General features: G+C 51.6%; 6 protein-coding genes across 6 annotated transcripts; 4 read left to right on the top strand and 2 right to left on the bottom strand.

The window, feature by feature from the left end:
- Positions 1-168: 168 nt before the first annotated feature.
- Positions 169-952, bottom strand: SMAC4_06210 (uncharacterized protein; the record flags this gene model as incomplete). Its single annotated transcript, XM_003345509.2, has 3 exons — positions 169-547; positions 747-790; positions 904-952. The coding sequence occupies 3 exons, from the start codon at positions 950-952 to the stop codon at positions 230-232; spliced, it is 411 nt and encodes a 136-aa protein (XP_003345557.1). The 3' UTR covers positions 169-229.
- A 4-nt stretch (positions 953-956) lies between these two features.
- Positions 957-4,021, top strand: SMAC4_06209 (uncharacterized protein). Its single transcript, XM_003345508.2, has 3 exons — positions 957-1,428; positions 1,716-3,232; positions 3,357-4,021. The coding sequence occupies exons 2-3, from the start codon at positions 2,334-2,336 to the stop codon at positions 3,568-3,570; spliced, it is 1,113 nt and encodes a 370-aa protein (XP_003345556.2). The 5' UTR covers positions 957-1,428; positions 1,716-2,333; the 3' UTR covers positions 3,571-4,021.
- A 219-nt stretch (positions 4,022-4,240) lies between these two features.
- SMAC4_06208 (uncharacterized protein) lies at positions 4,241-9,087 on the bottom strand (the record flags this gene model as incomplete). The annotated part of the gene is made up of 1 exon (XM_003345507.2): positions 4,241-9,087. Exon 1 carries the CDS (start codon positions 8,594-8,596, stop codon positions 4,241-4,243), a length of 4,356 nt encoding a protein of 1,451 aa, XP_003345555.1. The 5' UTR covers positions 8,597-9,087.
- Positions 9,088-10,161: 1,074 nt separating this feature from the next.
- SMAC4_06207 (uncharacterized protein) lies at positions 10,162-12,218 on the top strand. The gene is made up of 4 exons (XM_066090411.1): positions 10,162-10,749; positions 10,978-11,380; positions 11,471-11,551; positions 11,625-12,218. The coding sequence occupies exons 1-4, from the start codon at positions 10,729-10,731 to the stop codon at positions 11,762-11,764; spliced, it is 645 nt and encodes a 214-aa protein (XP_065947209.1). The 5' UTR covers positions 10,162-10,728; the 3' UTR covers positions 11,765-12,218.
- A 484-nt stretch (positions 12,219-12,702) lies between these two features.
- Positions 12,703-14,562, top strand: SMAC4_06206 (ribosome biogenesis protein BRX1). The gene is made up of 3 exons (XM_003345505.2): positions 12,703-12,979; positions 13,067-13,284; positions 13,355-14,562. Exons 1-3 carry the CDS (start codon positions 12,834-12,836, stop codon positions 13,960-13,962), a joined length of 972 nt encoding a protein of 323 aa, XP_003345553.1. The 5' UTR covers positions 12,703-12,833; the 3' UTR covers positions 13,963-14,562.
- A 609-nt stretch (positions 14,563-15,171) lies between these two features.
- On the top strand, positions 15,172-18,824 carry SMAC4_06205 (uncharacterized protein). Its single transcript, XM_066090410.1, has 5 exons — positions 15,172-15,406; positions 16,194-17,856; positions 17,912-18,068; positions 18,128-18,299; positions 18,374-18,824. Exons 2-5 carry the CDS (start codon positions 16,268-16,270, stop codon positions 18,691-18,693), a joined length of 2,238 nt encoding a protein of 745 aa, XP_065947210.1. The 5' UTR covers positions 15,172-15,406; positions 16,194-16,267; the 3' UTR covers positions 18,694-18,824.
- The last annotated feature ends 245 nt before the right edge of the window (positions 18,825-19,069 follow it).

Raw genomic sequence — 19,069 nt, forward strand, 5'->3', positions numbered from 1 at the left:
GTTTTTCTGTTGTTTTCGATGTACCGATATATATCGTAGCCCTTTCTTCCGGACCTCTTCCATCCATCTCTTTTTTCTCCCCTTCTGCTCCCACCCAGCTCAGCCCTGTCGCATGCCATCCCCATTCCTCGCCAGGAAAAAAAAAAGGCCCCCAGAGAGTATGGATGACCGCCAGTGACAGATGGGAAAATGGACCAGTTCCCTTAGTATGCACCTTTGGAAGTCGCTTTTACGCATCCTCCAAAATCCGTCCACTCCCCCCTCCAAACCTCCTCCTGTTATAATCCCCTTCCATGCTCGGACCCCGGATAAACACGTCCGCGTACGCCCGCGCCGCATCCCGGTGCCGCGTCTGCACCCACCACATGAAGAAGATGATGGAGAAGAAGAGGGTGACCCAGATCAGCACCATGCGGTTGGAGCGGCGCCGGGGGGCGTAGGGGGAGAAGTAGTTGCGGGCCATTTTTTTGAGGATGTTCTTTGTGGTGGTGTTGTGGTTCGGATGTTTCGGGATGTGACGGGAGATAGGGGTTGGGATCACGGTAGGCTGTTTTGGTATTTTGGTGTTTTCGTTTTTAGGCGGATGATGGAGAAAGGTTCAGGTTTGGAATTACTTCGCCGTGTTTAGCCTCTGAGGCGTAGGTATGATTGAATAGAAGCCGGCTGAGTTCTCTCGGTCTGAGTGGAAGGAGATATGAGATGTTGGAAGATGAAGATGGAACAAAAGTCAACATGACATGACGTACGGCTAGCAATGCGCCGAACAGCGAGCTGTAGGCGGTGTCGGCAACTTTTGGGCGGTCAGCGGATAGTGGATCTGGAAGGTGCTGAGGTCCCCCGTTGGGTGGGCCTTGTAGCGGCTCGTGCACTGTTGGGGGCTGCCCGCCAGGAACGGCGGGGTACGGGCGGTAGAGGTAGCGCTTGCTGCTCGTTGTCCTTGCGATTTTGTCATGTTTGTTTCCATTGTAATCATGTCTCGATATCAACATTCCGCGAATGTTTCAACATAGGCAATTCATACTCGTGCATGGGCAGGTGGACTGCGAACTCAACTTCCTGACTACGACTTCCGGCGCGAGCAAAGACGAAACGCAGAACGAGAGAACCAAGTTCAGCTGGTCCGGTGCGGTAGACCGTCAACCACCTTACTACCAATTTGTTGTTTTGTTATTCCTTCGTGGGTACCGTCAATCCCTACTCATGATTATAGACTTTAGGATCGGCCGTTAGCAGGTGCTGGTGTGCCAACCTGAAGGAGTGAGAGATGAGATGGAAAGAGAAGTGGATGAAGCCATTCGTGAGAGCGAGACGACGGGTATAACCCTAACCCGTTAGTCTTGACAGGCGGTTCTAGTTTCTGGCAAGCTTGACACCACATCGTCAGTATGGCCGACGCCAATAATATCTGAAGAAGCTATCGGATCTATTGTAAGAAGCTCTTATCCGTTTCATTCACAAGTCCAGAAGCCAGAGCAAGGATTCTAGAGAAAGGTGCTCCCAACCGCTTCCCACATGATGTTTTTCTAGCGCCCCTTCCTTCCATGAGACTGAGCTCTTATGAGCGAGTTTCTTCGCGGCTCGGACCTGTGTCTTATCTGAGCTATTCAAGTTCCGAGCGGGACGGTTCGCTTCTACTTTCATGTCACTGAGTCTCCATCTCTCGATGCCTCTGGATTAGAAATCCTTGGAGTGGGATCTTTAGCTTACCTCTACAGCGGCTGTCAAGGTCGATGGCTACACAGCCTTAATCTATATCTCCCGGTACCCCAAAGGCACAGGCTGACATCCCGCGGCTTGAGGCGGCGGCATGACAGCTTTAATACCGTTCAGCATCGGAAGTTAGGTATGTGATTTATTCCCGGGAAGCTGGGACTTTTTCATGTGTAACTGGCAGGTCGATAAGTACTCGCTTTCGGATCACATACATACTTGCTCAATCAGTCACATGTCGGGTTCTTCAACACCAAGTGTTATCGTCGGGTAACCACCGTGCTAGGTGGGTATGGTGTCATGAAAACCCGAGACACCCAGTTGTTCGTCAAGAGAAGAATTGAGCTCATTTTAGATTGAATCTGCTCACGTCTTTGCCAGAATCCGATCTTTGTATGGTAGACCGTCTCTGAATGGAATGGCATGCATGGATTCCGCGGCCGCTGGGTGGTATGTGTTGGACTGGGAAGATCAAGTTGACCTTACTGTCTGAACTCAGCTAACTCGGTGATCTGGTAACGAGGAAGAGATCTGGTAAGCTCCCATAGTTCTTTGAGCTCGGAGCAGAAGAACATTATGAGAGGACCGTCCTTCTTCTTTTGCTGGAGCGTGAGATATCAAGGATGCATATATATGGGCATCACTCCCTCCTATGGACTTTCCCTGAATCCCAAAACCATCATCAACTGCCTTACTGCCCAAACGACCAACAACACCAACAACACTACCTACCGACAACTTACACACCCACCCAGACACCCAAGATGCGTCTCACCTTCCTCACCACAGTCCTCACCCTCCTCCACCTAACCACAGCCTCCATCCTCCCCCAACTCGACTCCAACCTGCTCCCGAAGTTCAAAGCAGCCCTATCCAAAACCAAGGGACATGGAATCAACCTAAAAACCACCACAGGCTTCCCAGCCCCCGCCAGCAACACCAACACCAACTCAACAACCTACTCCTTCCCTAAAACTTACGCCCTCCTCCTCTTCCGCTCCTTCGAGATCCTCGACGCCTACGGACCCATAGAAATCCTCCAATTCGTGTCTCACTTCCACCCTTTACGTCTACTCATCTTCTCTCGTTCAGGACCACCAGCACCAGTCCTGACATCCCCGACTTTACCGTCCATGAACCCCCAAAACAGCTCGTTTTATCCGACCTTCAACCCCACGCATGCCATCCCCACTAGTGAAGAGCAGTGGAACGACCCTGACATGAGAAAAGTGTTGGAGAGCGTGGATGTTTTGCTAGTTCCCGGTGGGATGGGGGTGTATAATCCTGACTTGGAAAGAGGTGGGGAGCTGGAGTTTTTGAGGAGGATGAGAGATGAATTTGGTGTTGGTATTGGTGTTGGAGGGGAAAGAAACGATACAAAGGAAAGGAAGGATAAATACTTGGTGACGGTATGTAACGGGGCTGCGGTGGCGGCTAGGGCGGGCGTGCTGGATGGACGGAGGGCGACTACTAATAAGATGGTTTGGGGGGAGGTGACGCCTTTGGGGGAGAAGGTTAAGTGGTATGTTCTTTTCTTTTTCTTTTTCTTTCTTTTTCTTTCTTTTTCTTTCTTTTTCTTTTTCTTTCCTTTCAAGTAGTGGAAGTGCCGCGGCAAAGAAAACATATGCTAACGATGTGATGAACAGGGTCTCGCCAGCTCGATGGGTGGTTGACGACAACATCTGGACTTCATCGGGAGTCACGTCAGGATTGGATTTGACGTTCGAGTTCGTCAGACAGATGTATCCGGATGGAGTGGCAATGGCGGATCTGATCGCCGGAGCGATTGAGCATGAGCCGGTGATGGATTGGAGGTATGATCCATTTGCTGAATGGTTTGGGGTGCCGCCGCAGAATTAGGGTATACTGATGTTTGGGCGTGGCTGACATGGGGATGGACAAGCGATACGACGTCTTGGATGAAGGGGAGATTTAGAACAGGAAGTCCATGTCACGGAAGGTATTGGATGTGAATTCGATAAGGGATGATGGTAGAAAAATCAATTCATACGATTGAGTGACTTGTGTCGGAGTGTTTTAACATAACAAACTGATGTAAATACTAATACTTTCCCCTCGCCTACCTCCCCACACAACGATATATATTTTGAGTACACGCTTATAAACGTACATTTCCGTAACCCTTACAAGTTCTATGATCCCAAGCATTCAACAAATGACACCTTTGTCCCTCACTGAATAGCCAGAACCAAACCCACTGCAGTAATACTCGTTACACGGAGCGAGTGTTCAAATCAGACCTTGCCAACGATTGTAAGGTGACTCTCGTCCCAGCTGCCCTAGCTTTTCGAACACCTGCTCTAGCAGCCATACACCCGCCACCGCCCTCCCGCTTTTGCCCTTCGCCCTTGGAAACTGGCAATCTTTTGCTGTCTTTCGACAGATGCCAAGGCGTGACTCGATTCGGGCATTTAGGGCGGAGAAACCTCACACCCTTGTGAACGACCAGCTCCGACTTCTTCTTGCTGAACGTATTTGTAGTAGTTGATATCTTCGACTCGCCGCTTCCTTAGCCGGTCATCTGAACATCTCCTTCTCTGTCTCCACCACCACGATTCATTACCGCTGGAGCCTTCGCTGCTGCTGCTGTCACCTTGCTACCCTTCGCCGTTCCTATTTGGAAGTGGTTGAAGATGTCTTGCCACGTCTGGATGTTGATGTGTTCAAAGCCGCGCCCCTCTGCGACTTGGTCCTCATACCATTGAAGTGTTGGGACGAACTTGAACTCCATATGGTCCGGAGAGGAGGACCTGGGGTTCGAAGCGGCCCTGGCCCTGGCGAGACGCGCCTCCTCGTAGAGCCTGTTGGTGCATTTTGAGCGGGAACCAGGGCGGAGTTTGGTGCCCCGGGGTGGATGGAAGATGATGCGCACATCCTCGTCTTCGTCGTTCCAGCCGTCGTTGTTATCGACATCCATGAGAACGTCGTCGTCGCTGTCTAGGCTTGCACCATTCATCGGCTTGTTGGTCGGTGGGTGCTCCTTCAGAATTTTCCTGAACCCTTTTCTCGGCAGCCGGTTCTGCGGTGCTGGAAGATGTTCCTTAAGATCTTGCAGCATTGTGCTGGTGAACTTCAACGTCATGTCGAGGGGGTAACGAGATTCACATTCAGGCGGGTAATCGAACCCGCCGAGCCAGACCTGCTTGAGGTACATTCCCTGACCCTTCGAACCGCAATTATCACGGACATGTTTAATGACGCGTCGCTGCATGTCAGTAAGCTCGCTTTCTAGCGGAGCCTCTGAGCCCGGAAACCGTTTCCTCGCAAGAGGATCCCATATAATAAGCTCGCACGCCTGATAAGGTTGGTGATGGAGGTTGACAGGCCTGAGGATGGCAAGCCAAGGATGCCATCTAGGATTCAAATTTTGTGGAGGCTTCTGGGGATCCCACTCGTCCGAAATGGTGTAAAAAAGGCCCATGTAGGTGTTGTTTTTATAGCTGAACCCGTACAAGTAACTGAACCAGTCGCGGATCGTCTTTTTGTTCTTGAGGATATAATCGTCGTAGCATTTCGCCATGTCTGGATCAACCCAAGTCACAGGAAACCCATAAAACAGCACTCTGTATTGCCCCGCACCAAAGTTGCTGAAAAGGTAGGCTTGAATGGTCTCCCCGTGGTCATTGGGTAGTATATCGCTTTGGAAAGGGCCAGTCAACTCCAAACCGCTTGCCACGCTTGCCGGATCGCTGGGAGGCAGTTTGTGTGCTGGTACCTGGAGATTCTGCGATGCTTCTGACTGCACAACCTCTGCTACCGCGTCTGGATCGTTGATTGTTGTTCTGAGATATTTTGGAATGCGGACCGTTCGAATTCCCTTCTTGTTATTATAGCCGATGCTACCACACGATCCGATGACATGGAACTTTCGAAACTGATCAGCTCGCATGGTTGACCACCAGCCGAACCAGTTGACCAGGCTTTGCTCGTCATTTGGGTCGATGGAGGGATCCGCATAGATGAGCGGGCTGTGGTCCACATCTATTCCACCGGAGGAGTCGAGCTTTTTGGCGCGTATTCCGTGCAGTTCAGAAGCCAAGACGGCGGCTTGGAGCCTAGATCCGCATTCATCAGAGCTATGTCCTCGTAGGTTGAGCTCGAGATAAATATCTATGGAAGACATTCCAAGACCCGGACCCACCTCCCACAGCCTCTCGCGCGCATCGAAACTTTCTTGTGCCACATCTTGAAGGTATTCGTGGATATTGGAGGCCGTCACCAGACGATAGTAGAAGGAGTCACCCCATCGGTTCAAGAACCAGTCGAGAAACTCACGAGTGTGTTCAGACTCGGACACGAGAAAGCTCGGGGTAAGCAGGATTGCCGTACGGAATGGCAATATGCGCTTGAGTTGACCGATCCCGGGGGGAACGCTTTCCGGCAACGACATTGACGGATATAAGGGGTATGCTTCGCTTGGCTCCGTAAAGCACCAGTATTCGTCGAGTTTCTTGATCATATACTCGGAAAGCTTTGGGAACCGCCGAAGACTCCACATCAACGTCTCGTGGATGATGACAACGCCAGATGACTGGGATACACTGGCTCTGAACGCATCCCAAGAACCAGGTTGACTTGATATGTATATGTGACAGTCGGGGTTGCAAGAGCGCAGCCATTGAAAAATTACCGAACGGGTGGCTTTCCCAGTCCCCGACTCAGGGAAAGCGAGAAAGAACTTGTGTACCTTTGGAATTTGAGGCTTTCTTGGTAAAAGTTGATCGTAATCGAATTTGTACAATCTACTCATCAGAAACGCCATGGTAGGCACTACCTTTCCCTTCGTCTCTGGTAACGCCAGCGGAAGGTCTAGCGGTCTGAGCATACTTCCACAGTCCATATCTGAGGAGAACATAACATAACAGAGCGCTGCAGTTAAGCCAGTTGCTACCTCCTGGCCGAACGATTGGATTTGCCACTCCTCACATTTCGTGGGATAAATGAGAAGGTTATAATGCCGGGTTGAATAAAATAGACCTATCAGTCGTGTCTTGAGCTGCTGTGAAAGCCTCTCCACAGCTTCTTTGTTTTCAGACGTCACAGCTCCTTTGGCCAGGCGCCTTTGGAACAGAGGAGGCTTCATCTGTGCCACTGCTGTTTGGGCAAGACAGCTTAGTCGAAACTCAAAAGACTTTTGCTTGCCAAAATGTGCAGCCCACAACTGATGGTTATCTCGCGGCACATCGTGAAATGTGACCTCGAAGGGGGGGATCTCGCTGATCAACAGTCTCTTGTTCAGGTTTCCCCTGGGCACCCCGTCATCAGATTCGCTGGCAGAAGCAGTGGCAGGCGGTGGATCTGGGCTGGGCATACGCTGGTGAGGTGTCGAGTTTGTGGGCGTGGTTGGCGTTATATGGTCGGGCTCAGCGAACAACCCATCAACATCCATCTCTTCCGGTTCCTGAAAAATTGTGGTCTTATCATGGCCAGGCACGAAACGGACAGATTTGCGTTCCTTCGGCTGTCCTCCATCGGATTTGGATTTTGCCAAAGCAGATTTTCTTCTGGGAGGGGGCGGATCCTTGAATCGAAAAGACAGTTCCTGGCTATTCACGGGTGTCGGTTCGTCCGAGTGGAGCTCAAGTCCAGCTGAGGTCTCGGCTTCTGCTTCGACCCGTGTCCCGGTGGTTTGATCAGCTGGGGCCAAGATAGGCGTGCTTGATGACGATGCTGCGCTTGCCGAGATCTTTCTTCCTGTCGGGCCTTCCTTGATCTTGAATAGTTGGATATTTGCTGTCGATAGATCGGGAGCACGATCCTCTTTATCTCTGCCGCCTTTCTCGGCCATTCGGCGATAACGATGCTTCCCAAAAAGCTTTGGAGCTGTGATTTGGTCTGCCATTACCTCCTTAAGATTCTTCCGCGCCTTTCTGACTTTGCCTGCAGCAAAGATGTTCACACTGACGTTCTTCTTAACAGCCGTTCTTTTGGCAGTGAGAGGTTTCCGAACGCCAGCAGCCGTAGATCGAGACGCAATCGAAGGGGCGGTACGGGTCGATTGGAGCAGTGGCCTAGTCAACCCATTTGAGCTACTAGGCCGTGGTCGATCCACAGGCTTCCTCGCAGTTCCTTGGTAGCCAGTTGTTGACACAATATTCCGTTCAGGTCGAGGTTTGGAAGACGACGGTTGCGGCGCGGAAGGCCTGTTCGGGGCTTCGGAACTAGATTTTAGCGAGGCTTTAGGTTTGGGTTCGAGAGACATGGATTTTCGTGTAGTGGCGGTGGCCGTGACCGATTTCAGTACAGGCTGAGCAATGCCTTTGAATGATCTTTGCTGGGGCTTTGTCTCTGATTGCGGGCGCGTACTACTCTTCTTGGTTAAGCGTGGTTCTTGGTCGTCCTTGGAGATAGGCTCGTCTCGTTCCAAAGCTTCGTCGCTGGATTCACCAGAAAACTCGACCCTGACATTGTCTAGGTCTGATTCTGAGCTTGAGCTATCGAAAGGCTCGGTCAACGGGAGACCTAGTTTCTTCCTCTTCGCGTTGCGACGGCGATGACGGTCGGTCTTTTCCTCCTCAGCCTTGTCACAGGCTGCATGGAACACTCGCACATCAAATGCCTCTTCCTCTCCAGCCTCTTGCCTCCGTTTCTTCTCCCTCCACACCTCCATGAGTTCATCACCCAGGTTGTGCTCGGGCTCCCATGTGCATTGATATAGCGGGTAGCGTTCCCACTTGACCAAAAATGTTGGTTTGCCATCATCGCCCTCTGCCTCACAGAGGACGTCCTCGACATCAAATTCCTCATCGGAGTCGTGTTGCACGGATACCGTTGAAGCTAGAGAGATGTTATCATCCTCGTTGTTGACGGCAGAGGTCGAGTGAGTTGAGTCTCTCTCCGCTCTCCGGCCCACGTTTTTGAACATGTTGAGGGGTTTGAGGACTGCCGCAGTAGTAGCCTGAAAAAGAAGGGCGGCCGAGTTGTAATATTGACAAGCTGTCGAGGCCGAGGTTCAGAGCAGCAGAGGGGTCATAGCCCCTATGCCCGTCACTCGGGGTCCTCGCTGTGGTAGCCACGAAGCTATGGGTGTTGCCTGGATGACTGTCAAGTAAAGACGGTACTTGTTAAAGCTTTGACGAGTCGATATGGTTTTTGGGTGGTATGATATCAACAAAATATCAGATGCTCGTTGAGTGACTGAGACTTGACGGTAGAAGTGAGAACCGCTTGATGGGTAAACTCGAGAAAATGACGGATGATGATTGGTGACGATATTGTCAATGTGCCATGTACCTTTCCTCCAGCGGAGCGAGGACCAGGCTGTATTCGGATATGTGTTTCTGAACTGAGCTTCAACTTTGTCGATGATATTGTAAGCCGATTGCAGATGGACGTTGGAGAAAAAGTCGTCTTGGGGGACTGAAAGTTGGGAAGGGAGGAAAAGAAAAAGAAAAACAAGACGGAGGGAGTTTATAGGCGATGAACAAAAAGACTCGACGGACTGGAGGTGGTTGAAGGTGGGGTTTAGAGTGACCCACCCCACTATTTCTCCCTGGTGCCTTGTAGGTGAATTGGTTGTCAAGTACTAGTGGAAGTATCTGGGTGAGGAAGGTGCGAGTACCGTACTGTAAGGAGCCGTTTACATAAAGAAAGGGAAAGAGTGACTTGGTAATCGTTCAGCCAATTGGAATGCCTCGTCATTGAAGCGGACTTGGAGTTTTCTTTGGTCTGGTACAATAGTCCGCTCTTCTATCACCCGTGTACCTTTGAATATTTGATGCTTTAGATTTACTTGTGTGCTTGGTCAGTTAGCAGCGAGTTAGCATACAAAGCTACCTAGGAAAGACAATTGTACAAAGAGATAGCAATAGAGACCATGCCCACCCGTCTTTGGGTATCATGTTTGTACGCTTTAGCGCATGTGGCTTTCGTATCATATACGTCCGTGTCCATGGATATGAGGTTCTTGATGCTACCTCTACTTAGTTGTATAATTACACTAATATTGAACGGCCCTTGGTCTACCAAGCAACAAGCATGGACGTCTGTGCACGTGAAAGTAAGCTGTTGTCTCGCTGTGCAAAAGCCCCTTTAGGCCAGACCATCTGCGGTCTTGCCTTGGCAAGGAACCTTAAGACAGGAGAAGACAAGTATTGAAGTCAATGCGAATGGAATGGGAGAGCGCATGATATGAGGGAGTGGAAGTGGGAAGGAAGGAACAAGAAGACGACGGACACTCACCCACTGCACCTAGGTGGGCGATCAGATTTGGAAGGGATCTGGACCTGGATGGATAAAGGTACCTACTATGTACTACATCGAGTCTATGTATTCGAGCATCGTCATGGCAATTGCTCATGCGTGGATTTGCCATATCGTCCACGGCGTCTTATCTCTTTTCCTCGCGTCACATTGACCACCTAGGTAAGTTGCCTGAAGAAGGTAAAGGGTAGGTACCATAGACACTCATCTCCCAGGTATGTACTTGGTCTGGCGCTTTGTACCTGAATGAGCTTCCACTTTGTCCTGGAATAGACAAAGCTGTTCGCAATCCCTGGATGTTGGCCCACCATTGTCCGCACCATTCAGTCCACCATTAACGCTACTGTCGCAGTTCTGTGACCCTCCAATATTACGCAGTTGCAGCCCGCGTCCATTTGCAGCCCGCGTCCATTGACAGGTCCAATCCATTCATGCCCGTGGAGGTGCCCGGCCGTGGCTCAGCGTCCAATGTGAGGATGGGAGTTCAGGCGCATTCCATTCCCGTCATTCGTTCCCTCCACTGCAGCACCCACTGGGCTGCACCGCACTCCTCTGTTCCCCTTAGCTAAAAACTCGGACCCACTCGAGGGGAGCCGCACCGCCCTCCTTGCCCTGTCTCTCCTGGACACCATCAAACACTACATCGCATTGCCTTTGACACTTTGTGTGCATACAGTACAACCATCAGCGCGACAACCACACTTGCCAGACCTTGCCTCACCCCATCACCAGCTCTCCCGATTTCCAGCAATACCCTCTGCCTCCAGCGCCTCTGTAATCACACATACCGCAACCATGGCCAACGACGAGTACGATGTAAGCCCCCCTCCTCTTTCTTACCCTCGCCTGCCTATCGTCCATCATCCCTCAATCCAACTTTCAGTACCCCCTTTATTCCGCCAGCTTGCGCTAACCAGCCGCTGACTTGTCACAGTTTCTCTTCAAAGGTACCACAAACATACCCCTTTCCCGAAGCTATCAAGTAATCGCGACGATGCGATGACGGCGACGACGATGACGACGGCAAACAGTTACTGACTGCAGATCCCGCTACCAGTGGTCCTCATCGGAGATTCGGGCGTTGGAAAGTCCAACCTTCTCAGTCGATTCACCCGTAACGAGTTCAACCTCGACTCCAAGTCCACCATCGGCGTAGAGTTTGCCACCAGATCCATCCAGGTCGACTCCAAGACAATCAAGGCACAGATTTGGGATACTGCTGGCCAGGAACGTTATCGCGCCATCACCTCTGCCTACTACCGCGGTGCTGTCGGCGCCCTCCTCGTCTACGATATCAGCAAGGGCGTGACGTTTGAGAACGTGAACCGATGGCTGAAGGAACTGCGCGACCATGCCGACCAGAACATCGTCATCATGCTTGTGGGTAACAAGAGCGATTTGCGGCATCTGAGAGCCGTGCCCACAGAGGACGCCAAGAAGTTTGCCGGTACGTGTTGTTGCGCATCCATTACAGCAATGACGACATTGTTGCTCGGGAAAGCCGTATCGTAGTCCAAAAACTGACAGAGAACCGCAGAGGAAAACCATCTATCCTTTATCGAGACTTCGGCTCTCGACGCCACAAACGTTGAGCTTGCGTTCCAAAACATTTTGACTGGTAATGTCTCTCCAAGTCCCCACGGCTGCTTCTTTGGCGCGAACCTAGCGCTAATATGCGATCCTTTGTTCAGAAATCTACAAGATCGTGTCAACCAAGAACTTCGACAACGGCCCCAGCGGGTCCACCGAGGGCCACCAAAACCTGTCCGGCCAGAGCATCTCGCTCAGCCAGACCGCGAACGACCCTCAGGCGAAGTCTGGCTGCTGTTAGGAGGTGCTTGATTCTCCGGACCGGGAACCGAGTGGCCATGAAGGCTTGAGGTGCAGGGTGCAGCAGGGTACAACAGGGTGCCGAACCAACAACGGCGTCACATATGTCTGACATGAAGCAATGGGGGGCTTATTATGAACAATGAAGAGCAGCATCGGGGGAAAAGTTACGGACGGATCTTGCCCAGTCTTATTACAATCACGGTCGCCGATGGGATGGTCTGTTTTTCTCTTTTTCTCTCTATTTTTTTGGGCTTTCGGGGAGGGGGGAAGGGATGCTCGTCTTCCAGCCTTTCCTTTTTGTTGTTATTACTACTACTACCCCTTTCTTCCCTTTTCCCCCGTGCTGGTCGTTTGGAATTTTCCTCAATGCGGTTAACGAAGCCATCACTTGCGCATGGGTTACGAAAGGTATTATTTAGCTGAAATGAACTATGGGGGTAAACGCCCCTTTAACTTGACCTTTTACTGCTCCATGTTGACAACTTCCCCTTGCATCCCCACATCCACAATATGGGAGAAGAGGAGTACGTAACGGGAATCGTGGAGAATACGATAGTGACATTTCTTCCAAGACATTTTGGTTTGCCTGGTGGATTATGATGACCGTCATCATTCGCGTCACCCGAGGCCGTCAGGAGTGGGTTTGGGTTGCGGACAGGCCAGTCCCGTCACCCCCAGGGCGGGCGGACAAGAAGAACGCGTGGAACTTTGACAGTGGAATCCCCAGGATTTGGGGGTCCGGATTCCAGGTCCATCAGTGGGACAAATGCAGGTTGCCCAGACCGCCGACTGCCTTCACAGCCTTTCAGCTGTTCCAAGCAGGACAGGGGCGCTAAGATAAGAACAGCTTATCAGAGTGGGGCTGCCATTGGCCGGCGAACTTTTTTTGAGAACGGCCTGCACTGCGCTTCGCCCGCCGACGTTCGTGGATGGGGCATTGAATTCACCTTTCGCGATCCGCATTCTGTTTTCTGTCAATACTTTCAACCACAACCACCAACTTTAGTCACGCTTGTCTTTCGCCCGATTTTGATACCCAAAGAACGACTACAAGAACAAAACAGAAAATGGCTGCCGTTTACAAGTCGCTCTCCAAGAGCGCCAAGAAGGTCGAGGACACCGAGGAGAACAACAACACCACCACCACCAATGGCGGCTTCCGCAAGAACAAGCAGAGAGTTCTGATTCTCTCGTCCAGAGGCGTTACCTACAGGTACATATGGCCCCTACATACATGGAGGATGGAAGAAAAAGAAGGATCAGCTGCAAGATGCTAATTCCTTTTGCGCCCCGATCACAGACACAGACATCTCCTCAACGATCTCGCAGCGATGCTCCCCCACGGCCGCAAAGACGTCAAGTTCGATTCCAAGTCCAAGCTTTACCAACTGAACGAGCTCGCCGAGCTTTACAACTGCAACAACGTCATGTTCTTCGAGGCGCGCAAGGGCAAGGATTTGTACATGTGGTTCAGCAAGGTTCCCAACGGCCCTACTGTCAAGTTCCATGCCCAAAACTGTGAGCACTCCCCGGGTTCCCAAATACGACTACAGGGATGAATGTTTGTTCTTTGCTAACACAACCGAAGTGCACACCATGGAAGAGCTTCACTTCACAGGTAACTGCCTCAAGGGCTCCAGGCCACTCCTCTCCTTCGACGGCGCCTTCGAGCAAGAGCCGCACTACCGCGTCATCAAGGAGGTGTTCCTGCAAATGTTTGGCGTTCCCCAGGGCGCGCGCAAGTCAAAACCGTTTATCGATCACGTCATGAGCTTCAGCATCGCCGACGGCAAGATCTGGGTGCGCAACTACGAGATCCGGGAGGTGGAGAAGGCCAAGGGCGAGAAGGACAGCGAAGGAAACGACATTCCTGAGGACAAGTCATCATCGAAAAAGAGAAAGGGCGCCCCCAACGCGGAGCTCAAGGACACAGACGTCAGCCTCGTCGAGATCGGACCCCGGTTCGTCCTAACGCCCATCGTCATACAGGAGGGCGCGTTCGGCGGCCCCATCATCTACGAGAACAAGCGCTTCATCTCGCCCAACCACGTGCGCTCAGAGCTGCGCAAGTCCAAGGCCACCAGGCACAACGCCAGGACGGAGCAAGTCAAGGAGAGACTCGGCAAGCTCGAGACTCTTACGGCGCAGGCCAAGGCGGAGAAGGACGTCTTGGATACCCGGGAGCTCTTTGCTTAAGCAGAGGGAAGGAGGGAAAGGGAGCGAGAGAGAGAAAGAGAGAAAGAGAGAGAGCGCCTTTCACAACACTATTTCATCATGTTTGCTTGCGTGCGGCACATCAAATCAGCACACACTCGCCTTAGGTTTAGGGGTAATGAAGGAGTTTTTTGTACTTTTACTGGCTGGCTGGTTTGGTCTGGTTCGGGAAAAAGAAAGGAAATCGATTTGCATTGTACAACATTGTTCGTGGGGCTATGGGAGATGGAGGAGCTGTCCCCTTTTGGAAGGGGAGCGCGAGGACTGGTCAGTTGGTGAATGAGCACTCGGGTACAGAGAACTGGAGTGGCGGACCCTGTTCTGGATCTGGTCCTGATCTTGTTGAAGGAGATGATCAGGGGACGGGATAAAAGCAAGCACTCTCTCGACACCTCCCAACAGTTGAGTGTTCACAATGGGAATCCAAGGCCTTGAGCCGGGTATGCGTCACCTGTTTACCTCGAGGTTATCTACACCGGTTCCCCTCGGTGGCATCGACATCTCCTCGTGCCAGGAGAGGACATATGTAGAAGAGACAGCAGAACGTCATTGGGGAAGGCTGATAATGACAACAAGGCCACCACGTTGGACTCTACCTTGGATACAGTCGCATCGTGAAACTGCCACTTACTGTAGCCTTCAAGAGAAATTATTGTGTACGTTTTATGTTGATCGCAAGGGCGTCTTCTACAGGATGACAAAACGTGCTAAATATCCTCACGGCGAGTCGTGTCTGTAACATAATGAAGGCGAGGCAAAGGGGCTTTGTGTCCTCTATGCGTGAGAGCTGGCGAGATTCTTGCTGCTATTGAAGACAAGGGATGAAGATTGGAGGTCGATGCCTGAACAGGTTATTCTTAAAGCGGAAGGCAAACGCTGTCAATGGGTTAAAAAAACGACTTTCGTTTGGCAGGCTCGCCCACACCAAAGGCAAACGACCAACATTGTCATGACTCGAGTGGACGTTCATCGATATCGGATGAGGAGGTTGACAAAATTCTTCCACTTCCATTGTTTTGGTCAAGTCCGCTAAACAGAGGGACCCTGTTCCCTCCAAAACAGTGGGGGAAAGAGCGGGAGGCTCCGACCAGTTGGGCCCCCTTGCGTGCCTGCCCTAGCTGGCATGCAGTGCCCTGGCCCGGGACTGCCAGCGCCGGGCAATTCCCCATTCAGCGCTCCCGTCGGTCTCAATTCTAGACTTCAACACCACAACCACAACCAAACACCAAACAACACATCCCGATCCGTCTCCCCAAACGCCTCAGCAGGGCAGCAACTTGAATACTTTCTGCGTCTTTCCTTTCTCGTTTGAGCAACTTTGGCACAAACCTCGCTTGGATTTGATCACATACTCATACAATCTTCCTTCGTGTTTCCTGACTTACCTTTCAAAAAGGCATGCGCCGGCAATTCTTCCATAAGCTAGGTAAGTTCACTCACTCACCCCACCTATCGTTCCATCTCCCCAATCTTAGCCGCCGGTCTGGTGGTGTTCCCTTCCCCCCTTGGTGCGCGGCGGCGCGTCTTCAGGTCGCGCCAGTAAAAGCCGCTTAGGAACAGAACTGTTGGAAAGCTCACCTCTGAGCCAAGACGATCTCATATCATTCTTTGCTCTTTTGAGCCGTGGTGGTGGTCGAGGGGCGTGGAAGGGGTTCGCGGCGCAAAGTGTCCGGCCCGGGTCCGAATCGCTTGCCCGCTTCACTCCTGAAACGCCTGGTGGACCGCACGGTCATCCATATATATAACACCCGCAACCTTCCTCACACTTGCTTTTCACACCTGTTACCCTCTCTTACAATGGGGATGCAGGATGATATGCTTCACATGGCAGAAAGTCTAAGCGGTTATTGGGTGCTCACTGCTTCACACATCCTCAACCCCCTTGACGATAGCCTCCTTTCCCTCTCACCTCCCACATCCACTCTGACTCTCAGTCTGAGTTTGGATGCCGCCGCTCGCCATTCATGCTTGCGGAAGCTTCGATGTCTACTGTCCAGCTGTTCATGAGTTTTGCACTCCCCAAGGACATCCACGTTACCCCTAGCCCTGTCCGTTGTTTGTTGTTTCTATCTCATCAACCAACCCACGCTTCTATTTCTGAAGGAGCACATCACCGTTTGCTTTGTTGTCCGACCCTGGCGGACTTCCTAAGACCCCCTCGGTCCATCTGCTTGTCCAAACTCACCTTTCACTTTACTAATACAGTTATGCAGGTTTCAACAGTTGACACCGGCATTATATACCTTTTACCTTCACATAGTCGTCCGTCTGGACGGACTATCTCAAGATGGTCGATAACGACAATGATGTCGTGATGGACGGCCAGGAAGACCATCCTGCCACATCTGGCATGCCAGCAACAAGTAATGGCTTCACCAAGACAGAACCAGAATCGAATGGTCATGACCACGCCGGCACTATCAAATACGAGAAGGAGGAGAAGCTGGCCGATGAGAAAGATCCGTTTATATATCCGGCTCGCCTAAAGCGACGAGGTCTCCTTCCGACAGGATGCTGCTACGATGATCGCATGAAGCTTCACGCCAATGCCGACTTTGGCCCGAACCCACACCATCCTGAAGACCCGTCGCGTATCGAGCATATCATGAGGATTTTCAAGAGGGAAGGTCTCGTGTTTACCGGCAACGATGAGGACCTAAAGAAGGTCATCCGCACCGACCCGAGGAGGTACATGTGGCGCATCCCGGCCCGACACGCGACCAAGGAGGAGATTTGCCTCGTCCACCACCCTGAGCACTTCCGATGGGTGGAGAATCTGTCACGAAAACCGACCTCGGAGCTTCGCACTCTCTCTACACAAATGGACCAAGGTAGAGACTCCCTTTACGTCGGTAGCATGACGTTTGAGGCATCCTTGATCTCGGCTGGAGGTGCTATTGAGACCTGCAAGAGCGTGGTTGTCGGCAACGTCAAGAACGCTTTTGCGGTTATCCGTCCGCCGGGTCATCACGCAGAGTTCGACCAGCCCATGGGTTTCTGTCTCTTCAACAACGTCCCAATAGCAGCCAAGATCTGCCAAACTGAATACCCTGAGATTTGCCGCAAGGTACTTATCTTGGATTGGGACGTTCACCACGGCAACGGTATCCAAAACATGTTTTACGATGACCCGAATATTCTATACATCTCGCTACACGTCTACATGAACGGCTCGTTCTACCCTGGAAAACCGGATAATCCGATGACGCCAGATGGCAGTATCGAGAACTGTGGAGCGGGCGTAGGCTTGGGAAAGAACGTGAACATTGGTTGGCACGACCAAGGAATGGGTGACGGCGAGTACATGGCAGCTTTCCAGAAGATTGTCATGCCGATTGCCCACGAGTTCGATCCCGATCTTGTCATCATCTCCGCCGGGTTTGACGCCGCGGACGGTGACGAGTTGGGTGCTTGCTTTGTCTCGCCAACTTGCTATGCCCACATGACACATATGCTCATGTCCTTGGCCAACGGCAAAGTAGCTGTCTGTCTAGAAGGCGGCTACAACCTTGAGGCGATCTCCAAATCAGCCTTGGCAGTAGCCCGTACGCTCATGGGAGAACCGCCCCCAAAGATGGATATCCCCAAGATCAATAAGGAAGCTGCCCGAGTCCTGGCGAAGGTGCAGGCGTACCAAGCGCCGTACTGGGAATGCATGCGACCAGGCATCGTTGATGTTCAGGAGATGCAGAGCCAAGGTGGCCAAAGGTTACATGATGTTGTCCGTTCAGCTCAGCGCTTCAACCTTTCGGAGAAGTTTGGCATGTTCCCGCTGTATATCCAGCGCGACGTGCTTTTCAAGTCCTTTGAGAACCAGGTGTTGGTTACGAGGAATGCGAGTGAAGCTCGGAAGCTTCTTGTGGTTATCCATGATCCGTAAGTTATAATTCGATCCATTCTGGCAGCCCGACCTAATTGTGTGTTTCTACAGACCAGAATTACACGCCCAGCCAGACCCCCTTGACAACAGTCTCCAGCCACACGACTCCTGGATTACGGATAGTATCCCCCAATACATCAAGTGGGCCATCGACAGGAATATTGGCGTTTTCGATATCAATATCCCTCAATACATCACACATCCAGAAGTAAGAAAAACGATGACCGAGAAGACGTAGAGATGAATCATGCTAACCTCAACCTGTAGGATACGGAATCATTTGCCCCCAAGGTGGACGAGCGGACGCAACAAGCACAGATCCAGGAACTCATGTGCTACATCTGGGATAACTACCTCCAGCTTTACGATGCGGATGACATCTTCCTTATGGGTGTTGGTAATGCCTACCTCGGTGTCAAGCTGCTTCTCATAAACAGAGGTATGTCACTTTCCTCACCACGAATCTCCACTCTCTTAAATTGAGGCTGTGATTACTGACTCCAAACACTACAGATGTGAAGTCGCGAATCAACGGAGTCGTCAATTTCGTCAACGGAAACCTACGCCCCGTCAAATCAGATGTCGACACCGATCTTTCATCGTGGTACAAGGATAACTCGCGGGTCTACGTGTCGGCAGACCATGCATGCTGGGCGGATGCTGACTTGAGTCGGAAGGTTATGAAGCGCCGATTCGGTTCAGTCATTCGCAGCGACGTGAGCGGATTGGGCCGTATGATGAACGAACACTTCAAGGATGTGCAGGACTGGATGGTTGTTAGGATGCGGCCGGATGATGAGAAGTTTGGTGATGAGATGGTGGATGATGTGTGAGAGATAGCCTTGGTGATAGCGAGTTGGACCCACTCAAGTTATAGCTTATTTTATAAGACTTGCCATACCTTGGTCTACGCAGCTAGCAGGATAATTTGGTGTTGAACACGTGTGCAATGGAGCATCGTTTACGAAACCCTTTGACACCCTCGAGACACCTTCCTGAAGTTAACCCTTACTGCAAGCCCTAACCCTGAGAACTGCCACCTAAGACGCGTTTGTCCGCGTCTGGAATGCGCTTTGACCACCATTCATGTCCGTGGCGAATTTGTGCCAAGCCACGCCTTCTTTGTGACACCCATCCACGTGACTGCGTCCCCGCGCTAGTCAGTCAAGTCTGAGTTCCCGGCAGGCAAAACTTTACCCAGGCACTCCT

This window comes from Sordaria macrospora, chromosome 5, assembly GCF_033870435.1.
Source record: "Sordaria macrospora chromosome 5, complete sequence".
Lineage (NCBI taxonomy): Eukaryota > Fungi > Ascomycota > Sordariomycetes > Sordariales > Sordariaceae > Sordaria > Sordaria macrospora.